This window comes from Pteronotus mesoamericanus, unplaced genomic scaffold (genome assembly GCF_021234165.1).
Source record: "Pteronotus mesoamericanus isolate MK-2021 breed Mesoamerican mustached bat unplaced genomic scaffold, CSHL_Meso_final scaffold_54, whole genome shotgun sequence".
NCBI lineage: Eukaryota > Metazoa > Chordata > Mammalia > Chiroptera > Mormoopidae > Pteronotus > Pteronotus mesoamericanus.
In genome coordinates, this window is record NW_026555321.1 from 61,753,588 (window position 1) to 61,775,938 (window position 22,351).

Here is a 22,351-nt window from a genome sequence, read left to right on the forward strand (position 1 = left end):
GCGGAGCCCCAGTGATAACGTACCTCCCACTCTGCAGCTACCATCTCGCTCAAGCATAAGGAAATCAATTAACCTGCCTTTTGTGCACTCCGCACACAGCTTGTGCATGTGTCAGCTGAGGGGCTAAGTACATACAAGCTGGAAGAAATAGAGGATCCCTGGCCAAAGGGGGCACACAGCTGCATTGAGAGCCTTGAGGAGAGACTGGAGACTGAGGTGTCAGGGAAAGAATGGGAGGAGGAACCAGGTAGTCCCAACTCCCTCCCCATTCCATAGTCTCCACTTTGGGAAGGCAGGGAATGCCCCCAAAGAGGCAGAAGCAGGGCGAACACGAACCAGACTGCCCACGATTGAAAAGGAGTCCACACAAATAGTGAATCCTTGGCCAAAGGAGTCATAGAACTTCTCAGAGACCCCTCAGGAAAGATTGGAGACAGAGGTGTTGGGGAAAGACAGGGAGGAGGAATGAGGAGTCCCAACTCCTTCTCCTTTTCATATCCTCCAATGTCAGGGAACAGGCCACACCCCCAAAGAGACAAAAGCTGAAAAGCACACAATAGACAGCCCAAAACCACCCAGTGCAGGCGTGCAGACTCACGCCGAGTGGCCAGGGAGGGTTGGCGAGTGTGTGTGTGTGGACTCGCGCAGGCTGGCAAGGCCTCCAGCGGGTTGGCACAGATGGGGCCTGCAAGGGAGTGTGCAGATCAGTGAGGGAATGCGTAAACCGCCCCGCACGGGCCAGCAAGTGCAGACCGGTCCACAGAAATAGTGGATCCTGGGCTGAAGGGGTAACAGAGCTGCCCAGAGTCCCTGAAGGAGAGACTGGAGACAGGATTAATCAGACAGTCCTAGAGCTGACTTACTCCCATTTCTGTACTCTCCATTTGGCAAGGGCAAGTGACACCCCCAAAGAGCCAAAAGCAGGTAAAGCAGACAATAGAAGACCCTAAACTGACCAATCCCGGGGCGAACACCAGGCACGGGCAGTAGACAAGTGTGCGAGGTTGGGCGACTAAGTGCCCAGGCGGGCTGGAGATCCTGTCCAGCTGGGGATCCTTTTTGGCCAGGGAGTGTACTCAAAGAGCAGGTGGGAGAGTACACAGAAATAGTGGATCCCTGGCTGAAGGGGTCACAGAGCTGCCCAAAGCAGGATTCAGACACAGACAATAGACCCCTGGAAAGCTCAAACAAATGACCCAGGGTCATATAGGGTCAACAACGGACATCCTCAGAAGCAGTCCCAGAAAGTAAACTAAATAAATAAATAAATAAATAAATAAATAAATAAATAAGAAGACCTGCCTACTACCATAGAAGTTTCATTCACAAAGTTAGGAAATCTGGATGGCCCAATTGAAGCAGAAGCAAAAATATATAAATAAATTACTTAACAGACTTCCACAAAAATGGGAAGAAAAAGAAGTTCCCCACAAATGAGGGGAAAAGAGGACTCCCCACAGAGAGAGCGAAATGTAATAGAGGCTAGGTGCGTGTGTGAGAGAGGCTAAGAGGCAGGGCGATCAAGAGAGAAAAATTCACAAATACGCAGAACAGTGTATTTCATAGGGCAGTGCTTCTGCGTTCTCGAATGAATCGGTGATACAAAGAACTCCCCAGGGAACCGAAAAAGAGGAGGGAGAGAAAAAGATGGCAGAGGAGTGAAAGGGAGTCACGCTGACCTCCTCCCAAAACCAAACTGGAATTGCAACTAAATAATGGAGTAATCACCTGGAAAGCAGTGGAGCGATAGTGGGAGAGGAGCCTTGGTGCCGCGGACAGTGGATTCGACTCTCAAACATCCCAACGGGTGAGAATTGCGGTGGAGGCTCGAGAGGGTGGGCTGGGTGCCCACGGGCACTGGCACCAGAGGGACATTGAAACGGCCAGTTAGCGTCCCCCTGAGAAGAACGGGGTCTGAATCATAAACAGGAACCCCTAAACTACAGCAGCTAAAGCCGAGAAAATACAGACAAAACGCAACCCCAAAAAGCTTAGGGGTGCTCTCTACCAGAGACAGGTGGCTGGGGATGCAAAAAGACATTTAAAGGGCAAACGCAAAAGTTGCAGCGGCAGCCACCCTCCTTGATCGCTTGGTACAGGCGGCAGTAGGGTGGGCTGGTGCCTGGGAAAAGACTGGTGAGGAAAACTTTGTGAAGAGAACTGACACAGTGGCTGGTGGAGCCCGGGTGATAACGCACTTCCCACTCTGCAGCTACCATCTTGCTCAGGCATAAGGGAATCAATTAACCTGCCTTTTGTGCGCTCCACACACAGCTTGTACGCCTGTGAGCTATGGGGCTGAGTGCAGACTGGCTGGGAGAGCCTTGAGGAGAGACTGGAGATGGAGGCATTGGGGAAAGAACGGGAGGAGGAACCGGGGAGTCCCGACTCCCTCCACGTTCGGTAGTCTCCATTGTGGGCTGGAAAGGCGCGACCCCAAAGAGGCAGAAGCGGGGTGCGCATGAACCAGACTGCCTGCGATTGAAACGCAGTCCGCACAGGGGTTGGATCCTCGGCCGAAGGGGTCACAGAACTGCCCAGAGGCCCCTGAAGGGAGACTAGAAACGGAGGCATTGGGGAAAGAACTGGAGGAGGAACAGGGAGTCCCGACTCCTTCTCCTTGCCGAAGTCTCCATTGCGCGGGAAAAGGCCACACCCCCAAAGAGCCAAAAGCCGAAAAGCAAACATAGACACCCCCAAAACACCCAGAGCAGGCGCGCACACTTGCGCCGAGTGACTGGCGAGGGTTGGCGAGCGTGTGTGTGACCCACGCGGGCTGGCGAACGCTTGCACCTGCCGGCAAGGCCTCACGCAGACTGGCACCCATACGGCCTGCGAGGGATTGCACAGAGGGGCAAGGGCAGGCGTAAATTGACCTACCCGCCAAGATTGCGGAGCGGCCCACAAAATAAGTAGAGCTGCCCAGAGTCCCTGGAGGAGAGACCAGAAACAGGATTAACCGGAGAGTCCTAGAGCTGATTTCCTCCCATTTCCGTAGTCCCCATTTGGCGAGGGCAAGCAACGCACCCAAAGAGCCAAAAGCGGGGAAAACACACAATAGAAGACCCTAAACGGACCAGTGCCGCGAAGCTCGCATGCCACGGAGGCCAGATGAGCACAGGAGGTCGCGAATAAGCGCCCTGGTCTGGGGCCAACACATGCGAGCCCAGGCAGGTGGGGGACCCTGCCGCGCTGGGAACGCGCTCAAGGAGCTTTCGTGAGAGCGCAGAGAGATCCCCAAAAATAGCCCAGCCCTGACCGAAGGGGTCACAGAGCTGCTCCAAGCAGGAGTCAGACACAGGCATTAGACTCCTGAAAGGTCAAACAAACAACCCAAGGTCCTATAGGGTGAACAACTGACATCATCAGAGGCAAGCCCAGAAAGAAAAGGACAAAAATACTTAACAGACTCTCACAAAAATGGGAAGAAAAAGAAGTTCCCCTCAAATGAGTGGAAAAGGGGACTCCCCAAAAAGAGAGCTAAATGAAATAGAGGCAAGGGAACTATCAGGTATGGAATTTAAAACAATGATTCTAAGGAAGCTCAATGAGCTCAGCCAGCTCAAAGATAACTAAGAGAAACTGCAGAGAAACTATCAGGATCTTACAGCAAACTATATCAGCCTGGAAAAGGATATAGAAACTATCAAGAAGACACAAGAGGATATGAAGAATACCATTTCTGAATTGAAGAACACAGTAGAAGGAATCCAAAGCAGGCTGGATGAAGCTGAGGATCGAATCAGTGAGATGGAGGACAAGGTAGAAAAAAGCTCCCAGAAAGAACAAGAAATGGAAAAACGACTCAAAAAGAATGAAGAAGCATTTAGGGAAATGCAGGACAACCTGAAACGCAATAATATCCGTATAATAGGGATACCAGAAGGAGAAGAAGAGGAGCAAGGAATAGAGAACCTCCTCAAAAAAGTAATGATGGAAAGAATTTCCCTAATTTGAGGAGAGAAAGGCTCTCATGGATCCAGGAGGCACAGAGGATCCCAATCAAGAAGGACCCAAGGAGGTCGACTCCAAGACACATCATCATTAAAATGGCAAATGTCAAATACAAAGAGAGAATCCTCAAGGCAGCAAGGGAGAAGGAGAAAGTAACATACAAGGGGGCCCCGATACGCCTAGGAGCTGACTTCTCAACAGAAACACTACAAGCCAGAAGGGAATGGCAACAAATATTCCAAGCCATGAAAAGCAAGGGCCTACAGCCAAGGCTGCTCTACCCAACGAGGCTCTCCATTAAAATAGAAGGAGAAATACGGAGTTTCCCAGACAAAAGAAAGCTAAAAGAATACATCTCTACCAAACCAGCACTCCAAGATATGCTAAGGGGACTGGTTTAAGCAGATGAAGGAAAAGAATGAGACAGAGAGGAACACAAGTACAAAGAGAAAAGATGAGTAAGTTTCTATCAGTAATATCTCTCAATGTGAATGGAATGAATGCCCCAATCAAAAGACACAGGGTAGCTGAATGGATAAGAAAACATGACCCACACATATGCTGCCTACAAGAGACCCACCTCAGAGCAAAACACCTACACAGATTGAAAGTAAAGGGATGGAAAATAATATTCCAAGCAAATGGACATGAGAAAAAGGCTGGCGTTGCCATACTTGTATCAGACAAAGTAGATATCAAAGCAAAGGCCATAAAGAGAGACCCAGAGGGGCACTTTATCATACTTAAAGGAAGAATCTATCAAGAAGACATCAACATTGTAAACTTATATGCTCCCAATATAGGAGCCCCCAAGTTTATAAGGAAATTGTTGGATGACTTCAAAAAAAATATAGACAGGAACACACTGATAGTAAGGGATTTCAACACCTCACTGTCAAAAATGGACAGACTTTCCAAACAAAACATTAATAAAAATATTGTGGTGCTGAATGACACACTGAATCAAAGAGACTTAATTGACATATAGAGAACCTTACATTCCAAAGAAGAGAAATACACATTCTTTTCAAATGCTCATGGCAGTTTTTCAAAGATAGACCACATGATAGGACACAAAGCAAACCTCAGCACATTCAGGAAAATTGAAATAATACCAAACTTTTTGTCAGACCACAAGGGATTGAAACTGGAAATCAACCTCAAAGAGAAACTTCAAAAACTTGCAAACTCATGGAGACTGAACAGTAGACGATTACAAAATGAATGGGTCAATAATGAGGTAAGAGAGGAAATCAAAAAATGTCTGGAGAGAAATGAAAATGAACAGACAACAGTCCAAAACCTATGGGACACAGCAAAGGCAGTCCTGAAAGGGAAGTTCATAGCAATACAGGCTTACCTAAAAAAGATAGAAACATTTCAAATAAAAGACCTAACACTACAACTTCAAGATCTGGAGAAACAACAACAAATACATCCCAGAGCAAGGAGAAGGAAGGAAACAGTCAAGATTAGAGCAGAACTGAATGACATAGAGACGAAAAGAACAATTCAAAGGATCAAACAATCCAGAAACTGGTTCTTTGAAAAGATAAATAAAATTGACAAGCCTTTAAGCAGACTCATCAAGTATAAAAGGGAGAGAAACCAAATTAATAATATCAGAAATGAAAGATGAGATATAACAACTGATACCACAGGAATACAAAGGATCGTCAGAAACTACTATGACCAAATATATGCCTAGAAATTTAAAAACCTGGATGAAATGGACAAATTTCTAGAAAAGTATAATCTTCCAACACTGAAGGAGGAAGAAACAGAAAGCTTGAACAGACCAATAACAGCTGGGGAAATTGAGTAGTAATCAAGAAACTCCCGGCACACAAAAGCCCAAGGCTGGACGGTTTCCCAGGAGAATTTTACAAAACATTTAAAGAAGAGCTAACCCCTCTCCTTTTCAGACTATTACAAAAAATCAAAGAGGAGGGAAGACTCCCAGACTCTTTCTATGAGGCCAGCATCACCCTGATCCCAAAACCAGATAAAGACCCTATAAAGAAAGAAAACTACAGGCCAATTTCACTGATGAACATAGATGCTAAATCCTCAACAAAATAGTGGCAAACGGCATCCAGCAACATTCAAAAGATTATCCACCACTATCAAGTGGGATTCATCCCAGACATGCAGGGATGGTTCAATATACGCAAATCAGTAAACGTGATACATCACATAAATAAAAGAAAGGACAAAAACCACATGTTCATCTCAAAAGATGCAGAAAAAGATTTCAATAAGGTATAGCACCCATTTATGATCAAAACACTCAGCAAAATGGGAACAAATGGGGCATTCCTCAACGTATTAAAGGCCATATATGAAAAACCTACAGCCAACATCATACTCAACGGGCAAAAACTGAAAGATTTCCCACTAAGAATGGGAACACGACAAGGATGTCCGATTTCACCGCTTATTTTCAACATCGTATTGGAAGTCCTAGCCACAGCGGTCAGACAAGAAAAAGAAATAAAAGGCATCCAAATAGGAAAGGACTAAGTAAAGCTATCCTTGTTTGCAGATGACATGATAGTGTACATAGAGAACCCTGTAGACTCTACCAAAAATCTCCTCAACATAATAAGTGAATTTGGCAAAACAGCAGGATACAAAGTCAACATTCAGAAATCAAAGGCATTTTTGTACACAAGCAATGCAATAGAAGAAGAAGAAATCAGAAAAAAAAAATACCATTCGATATAGCAAGAAGAAAAATAAAGTACCTAGGCATAAATTTAACCAAAGACGTAAAAGACCTGTACGCAGAAAACTATACAACATTGAAAAAAGAAGTTAAGGAAGACACAAATAAATGGAAGCATATACCAGGCTCATGGATTGGAAGAATTAATATCTTCAATGTCCATACTACCCAAAGCAATTTATAGATTCAACACAATCCCTATTAAGATACCAATGACATATGTCACAGAAATAGAACAGACATTTCAATAATTTATATGGGACCATAAATGATCCCGAAGAGCTGCAGCAATTTTGAGAAAGAAACACAAAGCAGTAGGGATCACAATACCGGACATCAAACTCTACTACAAAGCCACTATACTCAAAACAATCTGGGACTGGCACAAGAACAGACCCATAGACCAGTGGAACAGAACAGAAAGCCCAGAAATAATCCCATGTCTCTATGGGCATCTATTATTTGACAAAGGAGGCAGAAGCATAAAATGGAGAAATAATAACCTCTTCAAGAAATGGTGTTCAGAGAGCTGGACAGCTACATGCAAAAAATTGAAAATGGATCATCAGCTGACACCATACACAAAAATAAACTCAAGATGGATAAAAGACTTAAATATAAGTCGCAACACCATCAAAGTCCTAGACGAGAACATTGGCAGGAAACTCAGATACCCCACTCAGCAGTTTTTTCACTGATATATCTCCGAAAGCAAGGGACATAAAGGAAAGAATAAACAAGTGGGACCTCATCAAAATAAGAAGCTTCTACATGGATAAAGAAAACTTCAGCAAAATGAAAAGGAAGCCAACTCTATGGGAAAATATATTTTCTAATGATACATCAGATAGAGGTTTGATATCCTAGATATATAAAGAACTCACTTGACTCCACTCCAAGAAGACAAATGATCCAATCAAAAAATGGACAAAGGTCCTGGGGAGACATTTTCCAAGGAGGAGTTACAGAGGGCCCAGAGGCATTTGTAAAGATGCTCAGCATCACTAGCCATCAGAGAAATGCAGATCAAAACCACCATGAGGTACCACCTCACACCGATCAGAATGGCTGTCATGAACAGATCAACAAACAACAGGTGCTGGCGAGGCTGTTGAGAAAAGGGAACCCTAGTCCACTGTTGGTGGGAATGCAGACTGGTGCAGCCATTGTGGAAAGCAGTGTGGAATTTCCTCGAAAAGCTGAAAATGGAATGGCCTTTTGATCCAGTAATTCCCCTGTTGTGACTATACCCTAAGAATACCATAACGCCAATACAAAAGAACCTATGCACCCCAATGTTCATAGCAGCACAATTTACAAGAGCCAAGTGTTGGAAGCAACCTTAATGCCCATCAATAGATGATTGGATCAAAAAACTATGGTACATTTACACAGTGAAATACTATACAGCTGAAAGAATAAAGGAACTACTAAGCTTCGAGACAGCATGGATGGAACTAGAGAGTATTATGCTAAGCGAAATAAGACAGAGGGCAAAAGACAAATACCATATGATGTCACCTATAAGTGGAACCTAACCAACCATACAAAGATGCAAGGAAAATAAGAGCAGCAACACTGAAAGGAAAAGAAACCAACAAAGAGGGATGGACAGAAGGGGAGCAGGGGGACAGGAAAGGAAGGGAAAGTCAAGGAACATATAGCAAGGACTCATGGAGAAAGCCAACGGGTAAGAGTTGAGGGAGGGACAGAGGGACAGAAGGCAAGGGAAAGTAGTGAGGAGTAGGCAGAGACAAATGTATTTGAAAAAATAAATAAATAATGTTTTTCAAAAAAAGAAGAAGAAAAGAAAAAAAAGAACTTCTATGCTTCGCAACAGCATGGATGGAATAGAGAACACTATGCTCAGTGAAATAAGCTTGGGGACAAAAGACAAATACCATAGGATCTCACCTAGAAATGGAACCTAACCAACAAAACCAACAAGCAAGGAAAATATAACCTGCAACATTGAAAGAAAAAAAAAACCAACACAGTTAAGAGGGAAGGAGGGGTGGGCAAGGAAAGGGAAGGGAAGGGTCAAGTCAAGCAACATATATAAAGAACCCATGGACAAAGCTAAAGTGGGGAAGGATTGCAGGAGGGAGGTGGGGGAGGGGGACAGGGGAAAGTGGTGGCAGGAAGGTGGGGAACAACATATTTGAACAAAAAATAAAAATTAAAAAATGTCATAGCTGCTGTTTATTGAGCTCTGGCAATGTGCTGAACTATATGAATTGCTTCATTACCTTCTCTCAAGTAATTCTCATAGCAGGCCCCTGACAAAGTTTATTACATCTCATTTTACAGAGAGTTTAATCACTTAGCTACCTGAGGACACAGTACACTCGCTTAAACAGCTGTGATGCTGCCTTCCAGCTCCAACAACCCAACTAGATTAGTGATGAGACACTGAGAATGAGGGTAAGTTTCCCTGGAGTCACAGAGCAGTGCCTGCTCCAGCCCCTCCATTGGTGACTTTCACAGGATTAGACTTGACCCATCAATTAATTTCACACCCAGGTCATAACTCACACACACTTCGCTGCTTTCCCACTAAGACCCTCAAGGTCATGTGGTTTTTCCCCTCTTAATCAAAGAAGGTAGAATTAGACACAGATTTTTTTTTTTAGTAAAATTTTGCTCCAATCAATTGTGGCTAATCAGTAAGTTTTGCTGCTTCTACATGGGGTGATCAGAGTTTCTAAAGAGCTTAGAGAAGAATAGTCAAGTCATGATATTTTCAAATATTTTTCATAAAAGATGTTTCTTTTCCTTGCAGATTGCATGTAGGTCCAGCCCAAGCTCAAGTATTAAGGTAATAAGGTATCATTCATTTTTATGAGATTGGGCAATTTCCCCTTTTTCTGATGATTTATAATTTTAATTTAGATTTTTTTTAATTTAATTAATTTATTTACTTTTTAAATACATTTGTCTCTGCCTTCCCCCCACCTCTTTCCCTTGCCCCCTCTCACCTTCCCTCCCTCAGCTCTTCCCCTTTGGTTTTGTCCATGAGTCCTTGCTATATGTTCCTTGATTTTTAATTATGCTTTATCAAAATAAATGCTAGGAAATTCACATTTTGCCTCTACCGTGAAATGACCAGAAGTAGGAGAAAATTTAATGAAAGCTCTGTTGTGCCACTTCGTGGCTTGAATTAAAACCACATCCTTTAATTTAAACTGAGAAAGAGCCCCCTGGGTAACAGGACACCAGAGACCAGAGATGCAGTGATGCCAGGATGGGAAAGTGGGCAGCACCAGCCTGTCTGGAGAGCACGGCGTGTCTCTGTCTGCTGCTCTGGTAAAAATGCAGGACCCATCCCAACAGGACACCTCACGGGAATCTGTGATTGTGAGTAGTGGCAAAGGAATTATTCCTACCACTCACACATGTGACACTCACATCACACATGCCAGAGGCTTGAAACCCGAGCATTCCAGGGGACTTAGTATGTTTAAATCTCACTAACTTTAATTTTTCACGGATAGTATCAGTGATAAATATTATTGCTGGACTTTCTTAAAGTATTTTGAACAATGATCTATAACCCAAGTCAACGCCATTCACCTTCACATCCTGAGCAGGCACATTGTCTAGAGTGCTAGAGGAGCAGCCCAGATATTCATCCTTAGTCTCTGCTCTGCAGCACCCCCCAATGAGAGGAAGACTCTAAGTAAATAAGACAACATCCTTGGTATGTGATAATTAAGTGACTGAAATCATGTAAATCGATCATGTCAATACCTGGCATATAGTAAGTCATGTTGGTGTTATTACTCTTTTTTCTGAGAAATGAAACTATTCTGTCACAAGGAAGTTTCTGTACAGGTAAAGTCAGGTTGCTCACAAGAGGAAGGGTTAGGTTCATCCTCATGGTTCCATCTAACTGGTGACTCCCACGTGGAACTATGTGATACTGAAGCTCCTAAAAAATGGAATCATTGTCAGTTCTCAGGAAAAATTTGATGGAGATGACTGTTACTAGTGTATGCAAACACTGAGTGTACAGTTGGGTCCCATATCTCTTAGAACTCAGTAAGTTACAACATTGTTCACTGCAAATTATCTATCCCAGTTGGCTGCTGCTCCCAACAGCTGCCAGTCATAATACAACTTACAGTCAATGGCTTAGGCAACTGGGAGCAGAATTCCCTGCCTAGACAGATCACCTACCATTTGTTTGGTAGGAATGGAGTTTAAGGTGGAGCAAAGCTTGTCCTTCTATAATAAGCAAGGTTGAGTTGGACAAATCCCTGAAGACCCTTGTTTATACTTGAGGGTAACTTAGTTATAAATTACTTATAGTCTTAAATTCTATTTCAAAGAGCAGGAATGACCCTAGAAAAGGAGAAATCCTGCAAGTAAATTTCACCAGCTTTATAATTGTGCTCCAACCTTGCCATTATTAAAAGAACTTCCTGGGTATAGGAGCTACCATCTAACCAATAAGTTATATTTTGAAAAAAAAATAGAATTTCTCCCAATTCTATTCAAATCTTCAGAATTCTTATTCAAATCTGTACATAACACACAGTTTTTATACAGCACTGAATTTCCCATTATTGAAAATGGAATGATATCTAACAGTTTCATTTACTACATCAGACTATATTTGAAGTCTGTCCATAAAGTATCCAGCCATGTGCTATGAACACTGGAAACATTTACTGAAGAAGATACAAGAAACATTGTACAAAGACAATGATGCCTCAGTCCCCTTCTAAGTAGGCATCTTGTGACCTCACACAGTTCTCCCAACTGCAGCACAATGTTCCTCTGCTCTGATTGTAGAAGCTGCAGAAGGAATTTTACCCCAACATGTTCAATGTCAATATCCTGCATCAAAATCTAGGGCACAGTAGTTTTTTTTGGGGGGGGGCATTCAATCTATTTTTTAAATTTATTATTTTGTTCAAATACATTTGTCTCCACCTTCCCACCATCACTTTCCCCTGCCCCCAACCCCCATTTCCCTTCCTTAATCCTTCCCCATGGGACACAGTAGTTTTTGGCTATTTCTCTCACTGTCAGTCGCCAGTCTTTGCTGATTGATTGTAGCCCATAGACATTCAACATTCTCAGGTATTCTGTTTGTTGCAGGCCTTCCAGAATGTGGATTACTTTCAGCAGATTCTTGACCATCTTTGAGGCATTTGTGTTGCACTTTTATTTGTGCTGCATTCATTGCATCATCCCTGAAAGCTTTCTGAATCATCCAAATGGTTTCCACAGAGGAATGTTCAAGCTTACTGCAAAATTTGATGCAGATTCATTGCTCTACTCGATCTGTCATTTTGAATGTTACGGCTCCACAGTGCACATGCTCATTCAACAGCGTCTACTGCCCCCACTGACCAGTACAGTGAAGTCATCATTATTCATGCATGCACATTCCAACCCACTCTCCTTGGCTGCCAGGTTACATTAATGTCATGCAAACCATTCTTGTTATATCAACAATGGCTGAACTTTTTCCATACAGACCGGTATTAATTAATGCCAGGCATCACAGGGAGCTCAGAAGAATTAAACAGGTGAAGATAAGAACATAGTGAAAAATGGAGACAACTGTACTTGAACAACAATAAAAATAATAATAATAAATAAAATTAAATTAAAATTGAAAAGAAACGGAAAAAGAAAATAGTAAAATTTAATACAAATGTTATATGTTAATAGAACATTAATGTTAACTCTTATACAGTTACTCTCACTTTATAGAAAAGGGGATATTCACGAAACAATGACTGTGCCCTGACTTTGTGTCCATCAGAAATGTCCACACTGACGTCCATACAGGGAATGGAGCTACATTACGAGGAGGAAAAGCTAGCCCCAAGATGTAATGTTTATAATCATATAGTAGTAGAGCCCATGTGTCTCAAGAAAATAATCATTTCCTGGGAAGGAAAAAAGAACTATTTTCAAAGACATTGTAAAGTGTGACTTCATAATGCAAATCTCATTTCACTAAGCCTAAGTACCAATGAAAAGAAGTTCATCCTAAACCACCATGGCCTCAAGGCCAGTGGCACCTGTTAATAAAGCAGTCTTTAGGGGACAGAATCACTTAATAGCTGAAATTTGAATTGAAGATTTTACTACATACAGCTATTATATCTTGTTTACATAATCTGATAATGTACAATTGTGTTAACAAAAATTCATACTTAAAATGGTTCAGGTGTTTTCTCTGAGGAAAGTCAAGCTGTAAGCTAAAAGCTGCCTGTGTAAAGATACTGAGGAAAACTTATCTGAGAGCTCTGCCCTGTATGGTCTAACATTTCCAATGACTGGGTCCCTTGCTAGTGCTTTCTGCCAGTAAGATCCCTGGAAGGAGAGAGGAAAAAGATGACATGCAATCCTCTGCAGAGGGGGTTTTATACCCACAAACAATCCTGGAATGTGTGTTTTACTTTATTACTGTTAAAGTTGATAAAAATTAAAGTTGGAGTCTCATCAGTGCATCTCCCCAGATTCATCCTCCTCCCCTACTGGTGGCCACTAAGATGATTTTTGAGAGTGTCTTTCCAACTCCCATTTTTATCATTTTACTTTGTATCCACATGAATGTCAATGACAGCCAGTATTATTTTGTGTATATTTTTTCATAGTTGAAATTATATTGAATATGTTCTATACCTTGCTCTTGTGCAGGCCACATCATTTGTTTATTTCAGTCATGTAGAGAGAGAAGAGAAGGGAGATCCAATTTAATTTAACCACTCTATGGTATTCAAACCTACAAATCTTCAATATCTGTCCTACTCATCCTCAAATGACTCAAATGTGTTACCCATTATGAGCAGTTTTCAATGCTCCCATTTCTTCCATCCTCACTCCCAGGCAGAAGCAAACCACTCACTCTCAAAAGTATTATGGGTATTTGTCTGGGATGTCTTATAATATAATAATCTTCTTCCATAAGTTACAGCTTCTCTATTTACTTAAAACATCCTCCCAACTAGACTTACCCTCTTTCATCTTTCGTTGCTCCAAGGGCATGGTACAAAGACTTATTCATCACTGCTTCTCATCACACTTGTTGAACTATATTAAGAGGGTATGCCTGGTGGCCATGGTCTTTTTTCTATTCTGGATCCCCAACAGCCATACTTTCTCAAATAAATTTTTAAGATTCTAACAGTAAATTCATCTGAATGCTTCTCACCAGTGACAACTTGAAGATACATCAATTATAAATTATTAACTTTCCTTATCAATCAAGCAATCCTGAGGCCTAAATTTCTTATGGACCTAGGTCAGGTATTCGCTACTGAAATCATTACAGAGAACTGGTGACTGCAAAAAGAATTAGAACCCAATCACAAACTAGGGGCAGGCCCTTTGCTTCTCTCCTTCCTGTGCTATTGACCATGATTAGTTTTCTGCAAAACAATAATTCCCTAAGGGATAGGCAGGACCAACCACAAGAAGAAACCTTCTACATTGTAGGCAGCTGTGGGAGGAAAAGTTAAAATATTTGGTTAAAGCAAAAGATTTAACACTATCACTTAAAGGAAGGTTTTTTAAGTATCTATAGATTTTTATTTAGCCTGTAATAAAACTAAATTGTAATTATTTGGACAGAATATAAATATAGGCATATATTCTAACAAATCACATTTTTTCTTACACTATTAAAGTAGATATGAATAGTAATCATTCAACAGATAATTGCTTTTGTATCTATTATCCTACCTTTAAGAAGATGGTAATTGAGTTAGGGAAGACATCAAGCTTGCAAAGTTAAATAATAATACCTAACAATAGTATGAAACACCTTATAAGAAAAAATATTCAGTCGAGATTTTGATATGTGTAAGTCTTAATATGCTAATAATTATTATAGTATGACAATCATTAACAACTATCATTAATTAAGCATTAAGTTTTGCATGAGTAAAACTTTAATATTACAAGGTAAGTATTGTTTTTACCTTCATTTAACAGATTAGGACACTGAGGGCATGAGAGGTTACGTGGTAATAGATACTGGAGACAGGACTGAAACTCAAATCATTCTGACCAGGATCCAAATTATCACTATACTATATATTTGGGGTTTTTTCCCCTAAATTTAGAGTCAAGACAAGTCCATATCCATTGGCAACTAATATTTTAGTGTTAACACCGACAACATTATCTATTACTCTTTATTTCCATTGCATTTTAAAATCATTTGGAATAATGGCCTTTTAGCTGTGTCTACAAGGATTATTTTTCTCTTTTGTTTTTCTCTTTAGGGTTGGGATAGACAGATGCTTTATGACATGTCACTAAGATTGAAATCCACTCTCTATTTACCTGGTGATTTTGTCTGCAGAATAGGTGAGAATGCTATTTTTCAATTGCACGACAGGCAAATAAGTACATGTGAGGAGTTCAGACATAAGAGCATAGTTTAAACAAAATTTGTCCAGGGTGAATTCTACAGTACAGCAATAATTATGGTATACAGTTCTGTAAAAATGGTAATGTGCTCTCAGAGTTCAAAATAGAACAAAACATGGATTTCATTACTCAGAGGACATAAATGGGTAGTCTGAAAAGTTGCTTTTTAAAAATGTATATCATCAAGCATTATACCTAATTAATTCCAAATTATTTAAGTGGAGGGAAAAGTTACAGAAATAAAAGGTAAGTCTGCCCTTATTATGTCTTCCACAAATTATCAGTTACCTCCATTTAGTTCATCCAGTTAGTGGATAATTAATGCCACATTTTTTTTTATTTTACTGTGTTTTTTATTATTACAAAAGTAAAACATATAAAAGCACAAAGAAAAAATTCCACCACCCAGAAATAACCACTATTGATATGTTTTGGCCTATCTTTTTATACTACTTGATGGATAGTTTTAGAAAATGAGAGACTACATCAATAGTAAAATCAAAAATATCCAAATGAAAAATAGAGGAAGAAGAGCATTTCAAAGAAATGAGAGATAATCCCAAACTCTGGGGAGCTGACAGGTGAGGGTGGGTGGGAAGCATTTGCATCAGTCCAGATCAGGTCTCACAGCGAGTGCTGTGGTGGTAGGAACCTTCTGGAGGACACAGACTAAGGACACCTGTACCACTGGGGACTGGCAGGAATTCCTATGAAACATAATGTTCAAGCTGTCTTGAAGAATAAATTGGCATGAACCAGGAGAAAACAGGCATTCCAGATAAAGGAAAGAATTAGCATGTGCTAAAGCAGAAAGGAAGGAACTGTGTCTGCAGAGAGCATCAGAGAACTATGGTAAGTCACAAGTTATAAGTCTTTATTTTTGAACAACAAAGGAAAACATCAACAAAATAAAACAAACAACCCACAGAATGGGAGAACATATTCACTGATACATCTGACAAGGGGTTAGTATCCAAAATTTATATAGAACTTACAAAATTCAACACGGAAAAAACAAACAACCCAATTAAAAAATGGGCAAAGGACCTGAATAGACACTTCTCCAAAGAGGACATACTGATGGCCAATAGACATATAAAAAGATACTCAACATCACTAATAATCGGAGAAATGCAACATAAAACCACAGTGAGATATCATCTCACATCTGTCAGAATGGCTATCACCAATAATTCAGCAAGCAACAAGCGCTGACAAGGATGTGAAGAAAGGAGAACTGTTTTGCACTGTTGATGGGAATGCATATTGGTGCAGCCACTGCGGAAAGCAGTATGGAAATACTCAAAAAATTAAAAATGGACCTGCCTTTTGACCTTTAATGTTTAGGATCCCAAAACACTAATTCAAAGAACATAAGTATCTCTATGGTAATTGCAGCATTATTTACAGCCAACAAGATATGGAAGCAGCCCAAGTGTCCACAATTAAATGAGTGGATAAAAACTATGGGACATTTAGAAAATGGAATACTACTCAGCCATAAAAAAGAAGAAAATTTACCCGTTCTGACAACATGGACGTGGAGAACATTATGCTAAGTGAAATAAGCCAGTCAGAGAAAGACAAATACCATATGATTTCACTCATAGGTGGAATCTGATGAACACATTGGCCTAAGAAGCAAAACAGAGATAGACTCATAGATAGAGAGCAGGATGGCGGCTAAGCAGGGGATTGAGCAAAAAGTAAAAAGGACTTATGAACATGGACAATAGGGTGGTGGTTTCAGGAGTAGGGAGAGAGGTTTAAGAGGATTAACTAGTAATGGAAAAATGCAAAAATAATAGAAGAAACAAGTTAGAAGACTTTAGTATTGTTCATTCAAATGTTTTGAACACTGTGAACACGCACCTGTGGCAGATTCTAGGTATAATCAGCAGTGAGCCAAAAAAATTATTGTTCTTATCCTCCAGGGGCTGACACTCAGTGCTAGGCTGTCCATAATCACCTGCATTTAGAGGTCCGGGCTTAGCCCCCAGCTATTTAGTAGGTCTGGTGGAGCCCACATATCAATTCTTTTTATTTTTTTAATATATCTTTCTTTTTTTGTTTGTTCTTCTTTCTTTTTTATAAATTTTATTTTAATTTATTTTTTCAAATACATTTGTCTCTGCCAACCACCCACCACTTTCCCTTGCCCCCTCCTTCCTTCCCTCCTTCAGCTCTTCCCCTTTGGTTTTCTCCATGAGTCCTTGCTATACCGTCCTTGACTTTCCCATTCCCTTCCTTGTCCCCGCCCCCGCTCCCTCCTTCCCTCCTGTCTCTATTGATTTCTTTTCCTTTCAGTGTTGCTGCTCTTATTTTCCTTGCATCTTTGTATTGTTTGTTAGGTTCCACTTATAGGTGACATCGTATGGTATTTGTCTTTCGCCCCTTATTTCACTTAGCATAATGCTCTCCAGTTCCATCCATGCTGTCACGAAGTTTAGTAGTTCTTTTTTTCCTTCTGCTGCGTAGTATTCCATTGTGTATATGTACCATTACTTTTTGATCCAATTATCTACTGATAGGCATTTAGGTTACTTCCAACACTTGGCTATTGTAAATTGTGCTGCTATGAACATTGGGGTGCATAGGTTCTTTTGTATTGGCGTGTTTTGGTTCTTAGGGTATAGTCACAACAGGGGAGTCACTGGATCAAAAGGTAATTCAATTTTCATCTTTTTGAGGAAATTCCACACTGAGTTCCACAGTGACTGCACCAGTCTGCATTCCCACCAACAGTGGACTAGGGTTCCCTTTTCTCAACAGCCTCGCCAGCACCTGTTGTTTGTTGATCTGTTCATGACAGCCATTCTGACTGGTGTGATGTGGTACCTCATGGTGGTTTTGATCTGCATTTCTCTGATGGCTAGTGATGCTGAGCATCCTTTCAAATGCCTCTGGGCCCTCTGTATCTCCTCTTGGAAAAGCGTCTGACCAGGTCCTTTGCCCATTTTTTGATTGGATCGTCTGTCTTCTTGGAGTGGAGTCGAGTGAGTTCTTAATATATCTTGGAGATCAAACCTCTATCTGATCTAACATTAGCGAGTATATTTTCCCATATGGCTGCTCCTTTTTCATTTCGCTTATGTTTTCTTTATCCGTGCAGAAGCTTCTTATTTTGATGAGGTCCCACTTGTTTATTCTTTCCTTTATGTCCCTTGCTTTAGGAGACATATCAGTGAAAAAATTGCTGCGAGGGGTATCTGAGAGTTTCCTGCCAATGTTCTCCTCTAGGACTTTGATGGCGTTGCGACTTATACTTAAGTCTATTATCCATCTTGAGTTTATTTTTGTGTATGGTGTCAGCTGATGATCCATTTTCAATTATTTGCATGTAGCCGTTTAGCTCTCCCAACACCATTTGTTGAAGAGGCTATTATTGCTCCATGTTATGCTTCTGCCCCTTTGTCAAATATTAGATGCCCATATGGACCTGGGCTTATTTCTGGGCTTTCTATTCTGTTCCACTGGTCTATAGGTCTGTTCTTGTGCCAGTACCAGATTGTTTTGAGTATAGTGACTTTGTAGGACAGTTTGATGTCTGGTATTGTGATCCCTCCTGCTTTGTGTTTCTTTCTCAAAATTGCAGAGGCTATGTGGGGTCATTTATGGTTTCATATAAATTTTTGAAATGTCCGTTCTATTTCTGTGAAATATGTCATTGGTATCTTAATATGGATTGTGTTGAATCTATAAATTGCTTTGGGTAGTATAGATATTTTGATGATATTAATTCTTCCTATCCATGAGCACAGTATATGCTTCCATTTATTTGTGTCTTCCTTAACTTCTTTTTTCAATGTTGTATAGTTTTCTGCGTACAGGTCTTTTACGTCCTTGGTTAAATTTATCCCTAGGTACTTTATTTTTCTTCTTGCTATATCGAATGGTATTTTTTTTTTCTGATTTCTTCTTCTTCTATTGCATTGCTGGTGTACAAAAATGCCTTTGATTTCTGAATGCTGACTTTGTATCCTGCTGTTTTGCCAAATTCACTTATTAGGTTGAGGAGTTTTTTGGTAGAGTCTACAGGGTTCTCTATGTACACTATCATGTCATCTGCAAACAATGTTAGCTTTATTTCCTCCTTTCCTATTTGGATGCCTTTTATTTCTTTTTCTTGTCTGACCGCTATGGCTAGGACTTCCAATACGATGTTGAAAAGAAGCAGGAAGAGCGGACATCCTTGTCGTGTTCCCAATCTTAGTGGGAAAGTTTTCAGTTTTTGCCTGTTTAGTATGATATTGGCTGTAGGTTGTTCATATATGGCTTTTATTACTTTGAGGAATGCCCCATTATTTCCATTTTGCTGAGTGTTTTGATCATAATGGGTGCTGTACCTTATGGAAATCTTTTTCTGCATCTATCAAGATGATCATGTGGTTTTTGTCCTTTCTTTTATTTATGTGATGTATCACGTTTACTGATTTGCGTATATTGAACCATCCCTGCATGTCTGGGATGAATCCCACTTGATTGTGGTGTGTAATCTTTTTAATGTGTTGCTGGATGGGGATTGCCAATATTTTGATCAGGATTTTAGCATCTATGTTCATCACAGAAATTGGCCTGTAGTTTTCTTTCTTTATAGGGTCTTTATCTGGTTTTGGGATCAGGGTGATGTGGGTCTCATAGAAAGACTCTGGGAGTCTTCCCTCTTCTTGGATCTTTTGGAATAGTCTGAGAAGAACAGGGGTTAGCTCTTCCTTAAATGTTTTGTAAAATTCTCCTGTGAAACCGTCCAGCCTTGGGCTTTTGTGTGCTGGGAGTTTCTTGATTACTGCTCAATTTCCCCAGCTGTTATCGGTCTGTTCAAGCTTTCTGTTTCTTCCTCCTTCAGTGTAGGAAGCTTAAACTTTTCTAGAAATTAGTCCATTTCATCCAGGTTTTCAAATTTCTTGGCATATAATTGTTCATAGTAGTTTCTGACGATACTTTGTATTCCTGTGGTATCCATTATTATTTCTCCCCTTTGGTTTCTGATATTATTAATTTGGGTCCTCTCCCTTTTTTTCTTGATGAGTCTGCTTAAAGGCTTGGCAATTTTATTTATGTTTTCAAAGAGCCAGCTTCTGGATTGGTTGATCCTCTGAATTGTTCTTTTCGTCTGTATGTCATTCAGTTCTGCTCTGATCTTGACTGTTTCCTTCCTTCTCCTTGCTCTGGGATGTATTTGTTGTTGTTTCTCCAGTTCTTGAAGTTGTAGTGTTAGGTCATTTATTTGAAATGTTTCTATTTTTTTTTTTTTTTTTGGTAAGCCTGTATTGCTATGAACTTCCCTTTCAGGACTGCCTTTGCTGTGTCCCATAGGTTTTGGACTGTTGTCTGTTCATTTGCATTTCTCTCCAGACATTTTTTTATTTCTTCTCTTATCTCATTATTGACCCATTCATTTTGTAATAGTCTACTGTTCAGTCTCCATGAGTTTGCAAGTTTTTGAAGTTTCTCTTTGAGGTTGATTTCCAGTTTCAATCCCTTGTGGTCTGACAAAAAGTTTGGTATTATTTCAATTTTCCTGAAGTTGCTGAGGCTTGCTTTGTGTCCTATCATGTGGTCTATCTTTGAAAAACTGCCATGAGCATTTGAAAAGAATGTGTATTTTTCTTCTTTGGGATATAAGGTTCTCTATATGTCAGTTAAGTCTCTTTGATTCAGTGTGTCATTCAGCACCACAATATGTTTATTAATGTTTTGTTTGGAAGATCTTTCCATTTTTGACAGTGGGGTGTTGAAATCCCTTACTATCTGTGTGTTGCTGTCTATATCTTTTTTGAAGTCATCCAACAATTTCTTTATAAATTTGGGGTTCCTATATTGGGAGCATATAAGTTTACAATGTTGATGTCTTCTTGATAGATTCTTCCTTTAAGTATTATAAAGTGCGCCTCTGGGTCTCTTTTTATGGCCTTCGTTTTGAAATCTACTTTGTCTGATACAAGTATGGCAACCCCGGCCTTTTTCTCATGCCCATTTGCTTGGAATATTATTTTCCATCCCTTTACTTTCAATCTCTGTAGGTCTCTTGCTCTGCGGTGTCTCTCTTGTAGGCAGCATGTGTGGGTCATGTTTTCTTATCCATTCAGCTACCCTGTGTCTTTTGATTGGGGCATTTAGTCCATTTACATTGAGAGACATTACTGATAGAAACTTACTCATCTTTTCTCTTTGTACCTGTGGTCCTCTCTCTCTCTCATTCTTTTCCTTCATCTTCTTAAAGCAGTCCCCTTAGCATATCTTGGAGCGCTGGTTTGGTAGAGATGCATTCTTTTAGCCTTCTCTTGTCTGGGAAACTCCGTATTTTCCCTTCTATTTTAATGGAGAGCCTAGCTAGGTAGAGCAGCCTTGGCTGTAGGCCCTTGCTTTTCATGGCTTGGAATATTTGTTGCCATTCCTTTCTGGCTTGTAGTGTTTCTGTTGAGAAGTCAGGTCCTAGGTGTATCAGAGCCCCCTTGTATGTTACTTTCTCCTTCTCCATTGCTGCCTTGAGGATTCTCTCAATGTCTTTGATAGTTACCATTTGAATGATGATGTGTCTTTGAGTGGACCTCCTTGGGTCCCTCTTGAGTGGGGTCCTCTGTGCCTCCTGGATTCATGAGAGCCTTTCTCTCCTCAAATTAGGGAAATTTTCCAGCGTTACTTTTTCGAGGAAGTTTTCTATTCCTTGCTCCTCTTCTTCTCCTTCTGGTATCCCTAATATACGGATATTATTGCATTTTAGGTTGTCCTGCATTTCCCTAAATGCCGCTTCATTCTTTTTGAGTCGTTTTTCCATTTCTTGTTCTTTCTGGGAGCTTCTTTCTACCTTATCCTCCATCTCACTGATTCGGTCCTCAGCTTCATCCTGCCTGCTTTGGACCCTTCTACTGTGTTCTTCAATTTAGAAATGGTATTCTTCATATCCTCTTGTGTCTTCTTGATAGTTTGTATGTCCTTTTCCAGGCTGATATAGCTTGCCGTTAGATCCTGATAGTTTCTCTGCAGTTTCTCTTAGTTATCTTTGAGCTGGCGGAGCTCATTGGCCTTCCCTAGAACCATTGTTTGGAATTCAATATCTGGTAGTTCCGTTGCCTCTATTTCATTTACCTCTCTCTGTGGGGAGTCCCCTTTTCCACTCATTTGGGGGGAACTTCTTTTTCTTCCCATTTTTGTGAGAGTCTGTTAAGTATTTTTGTCCTTTACTTTTCTTTCTGGGCCTGCATCTGATGCTGTCAGTTGTTGACCCTATATGATCTTGGGTTGTTTGTTTGAGCCTTCCAGGAGTCT

General features: G+C 40.6%; 1 protein-coding gene across 1 annotated transcript in view; it reads left to right on the plus strand.

Annotated features, from left to right (window-relative positions):
* CNGB3 (cyclic nucleotide gated channel subunit beta 3) overlaps positions 1 to 22,351 on the plus strand; it is a 150,589-nt gene that overhangs the window by 64,136 nt on the left and 64,102 nt on the right. Inside the window, 2 exon segments of the mRNA XM_054595285.1 lie at positions 14,935 to 15,019; positions 15,664 to 15,673. Of these exon segments, the coding sequence (XP_054451260.1) occupies positions 14,935 to 15,019; positions 15,664 to 15,673 (95 nt within the window).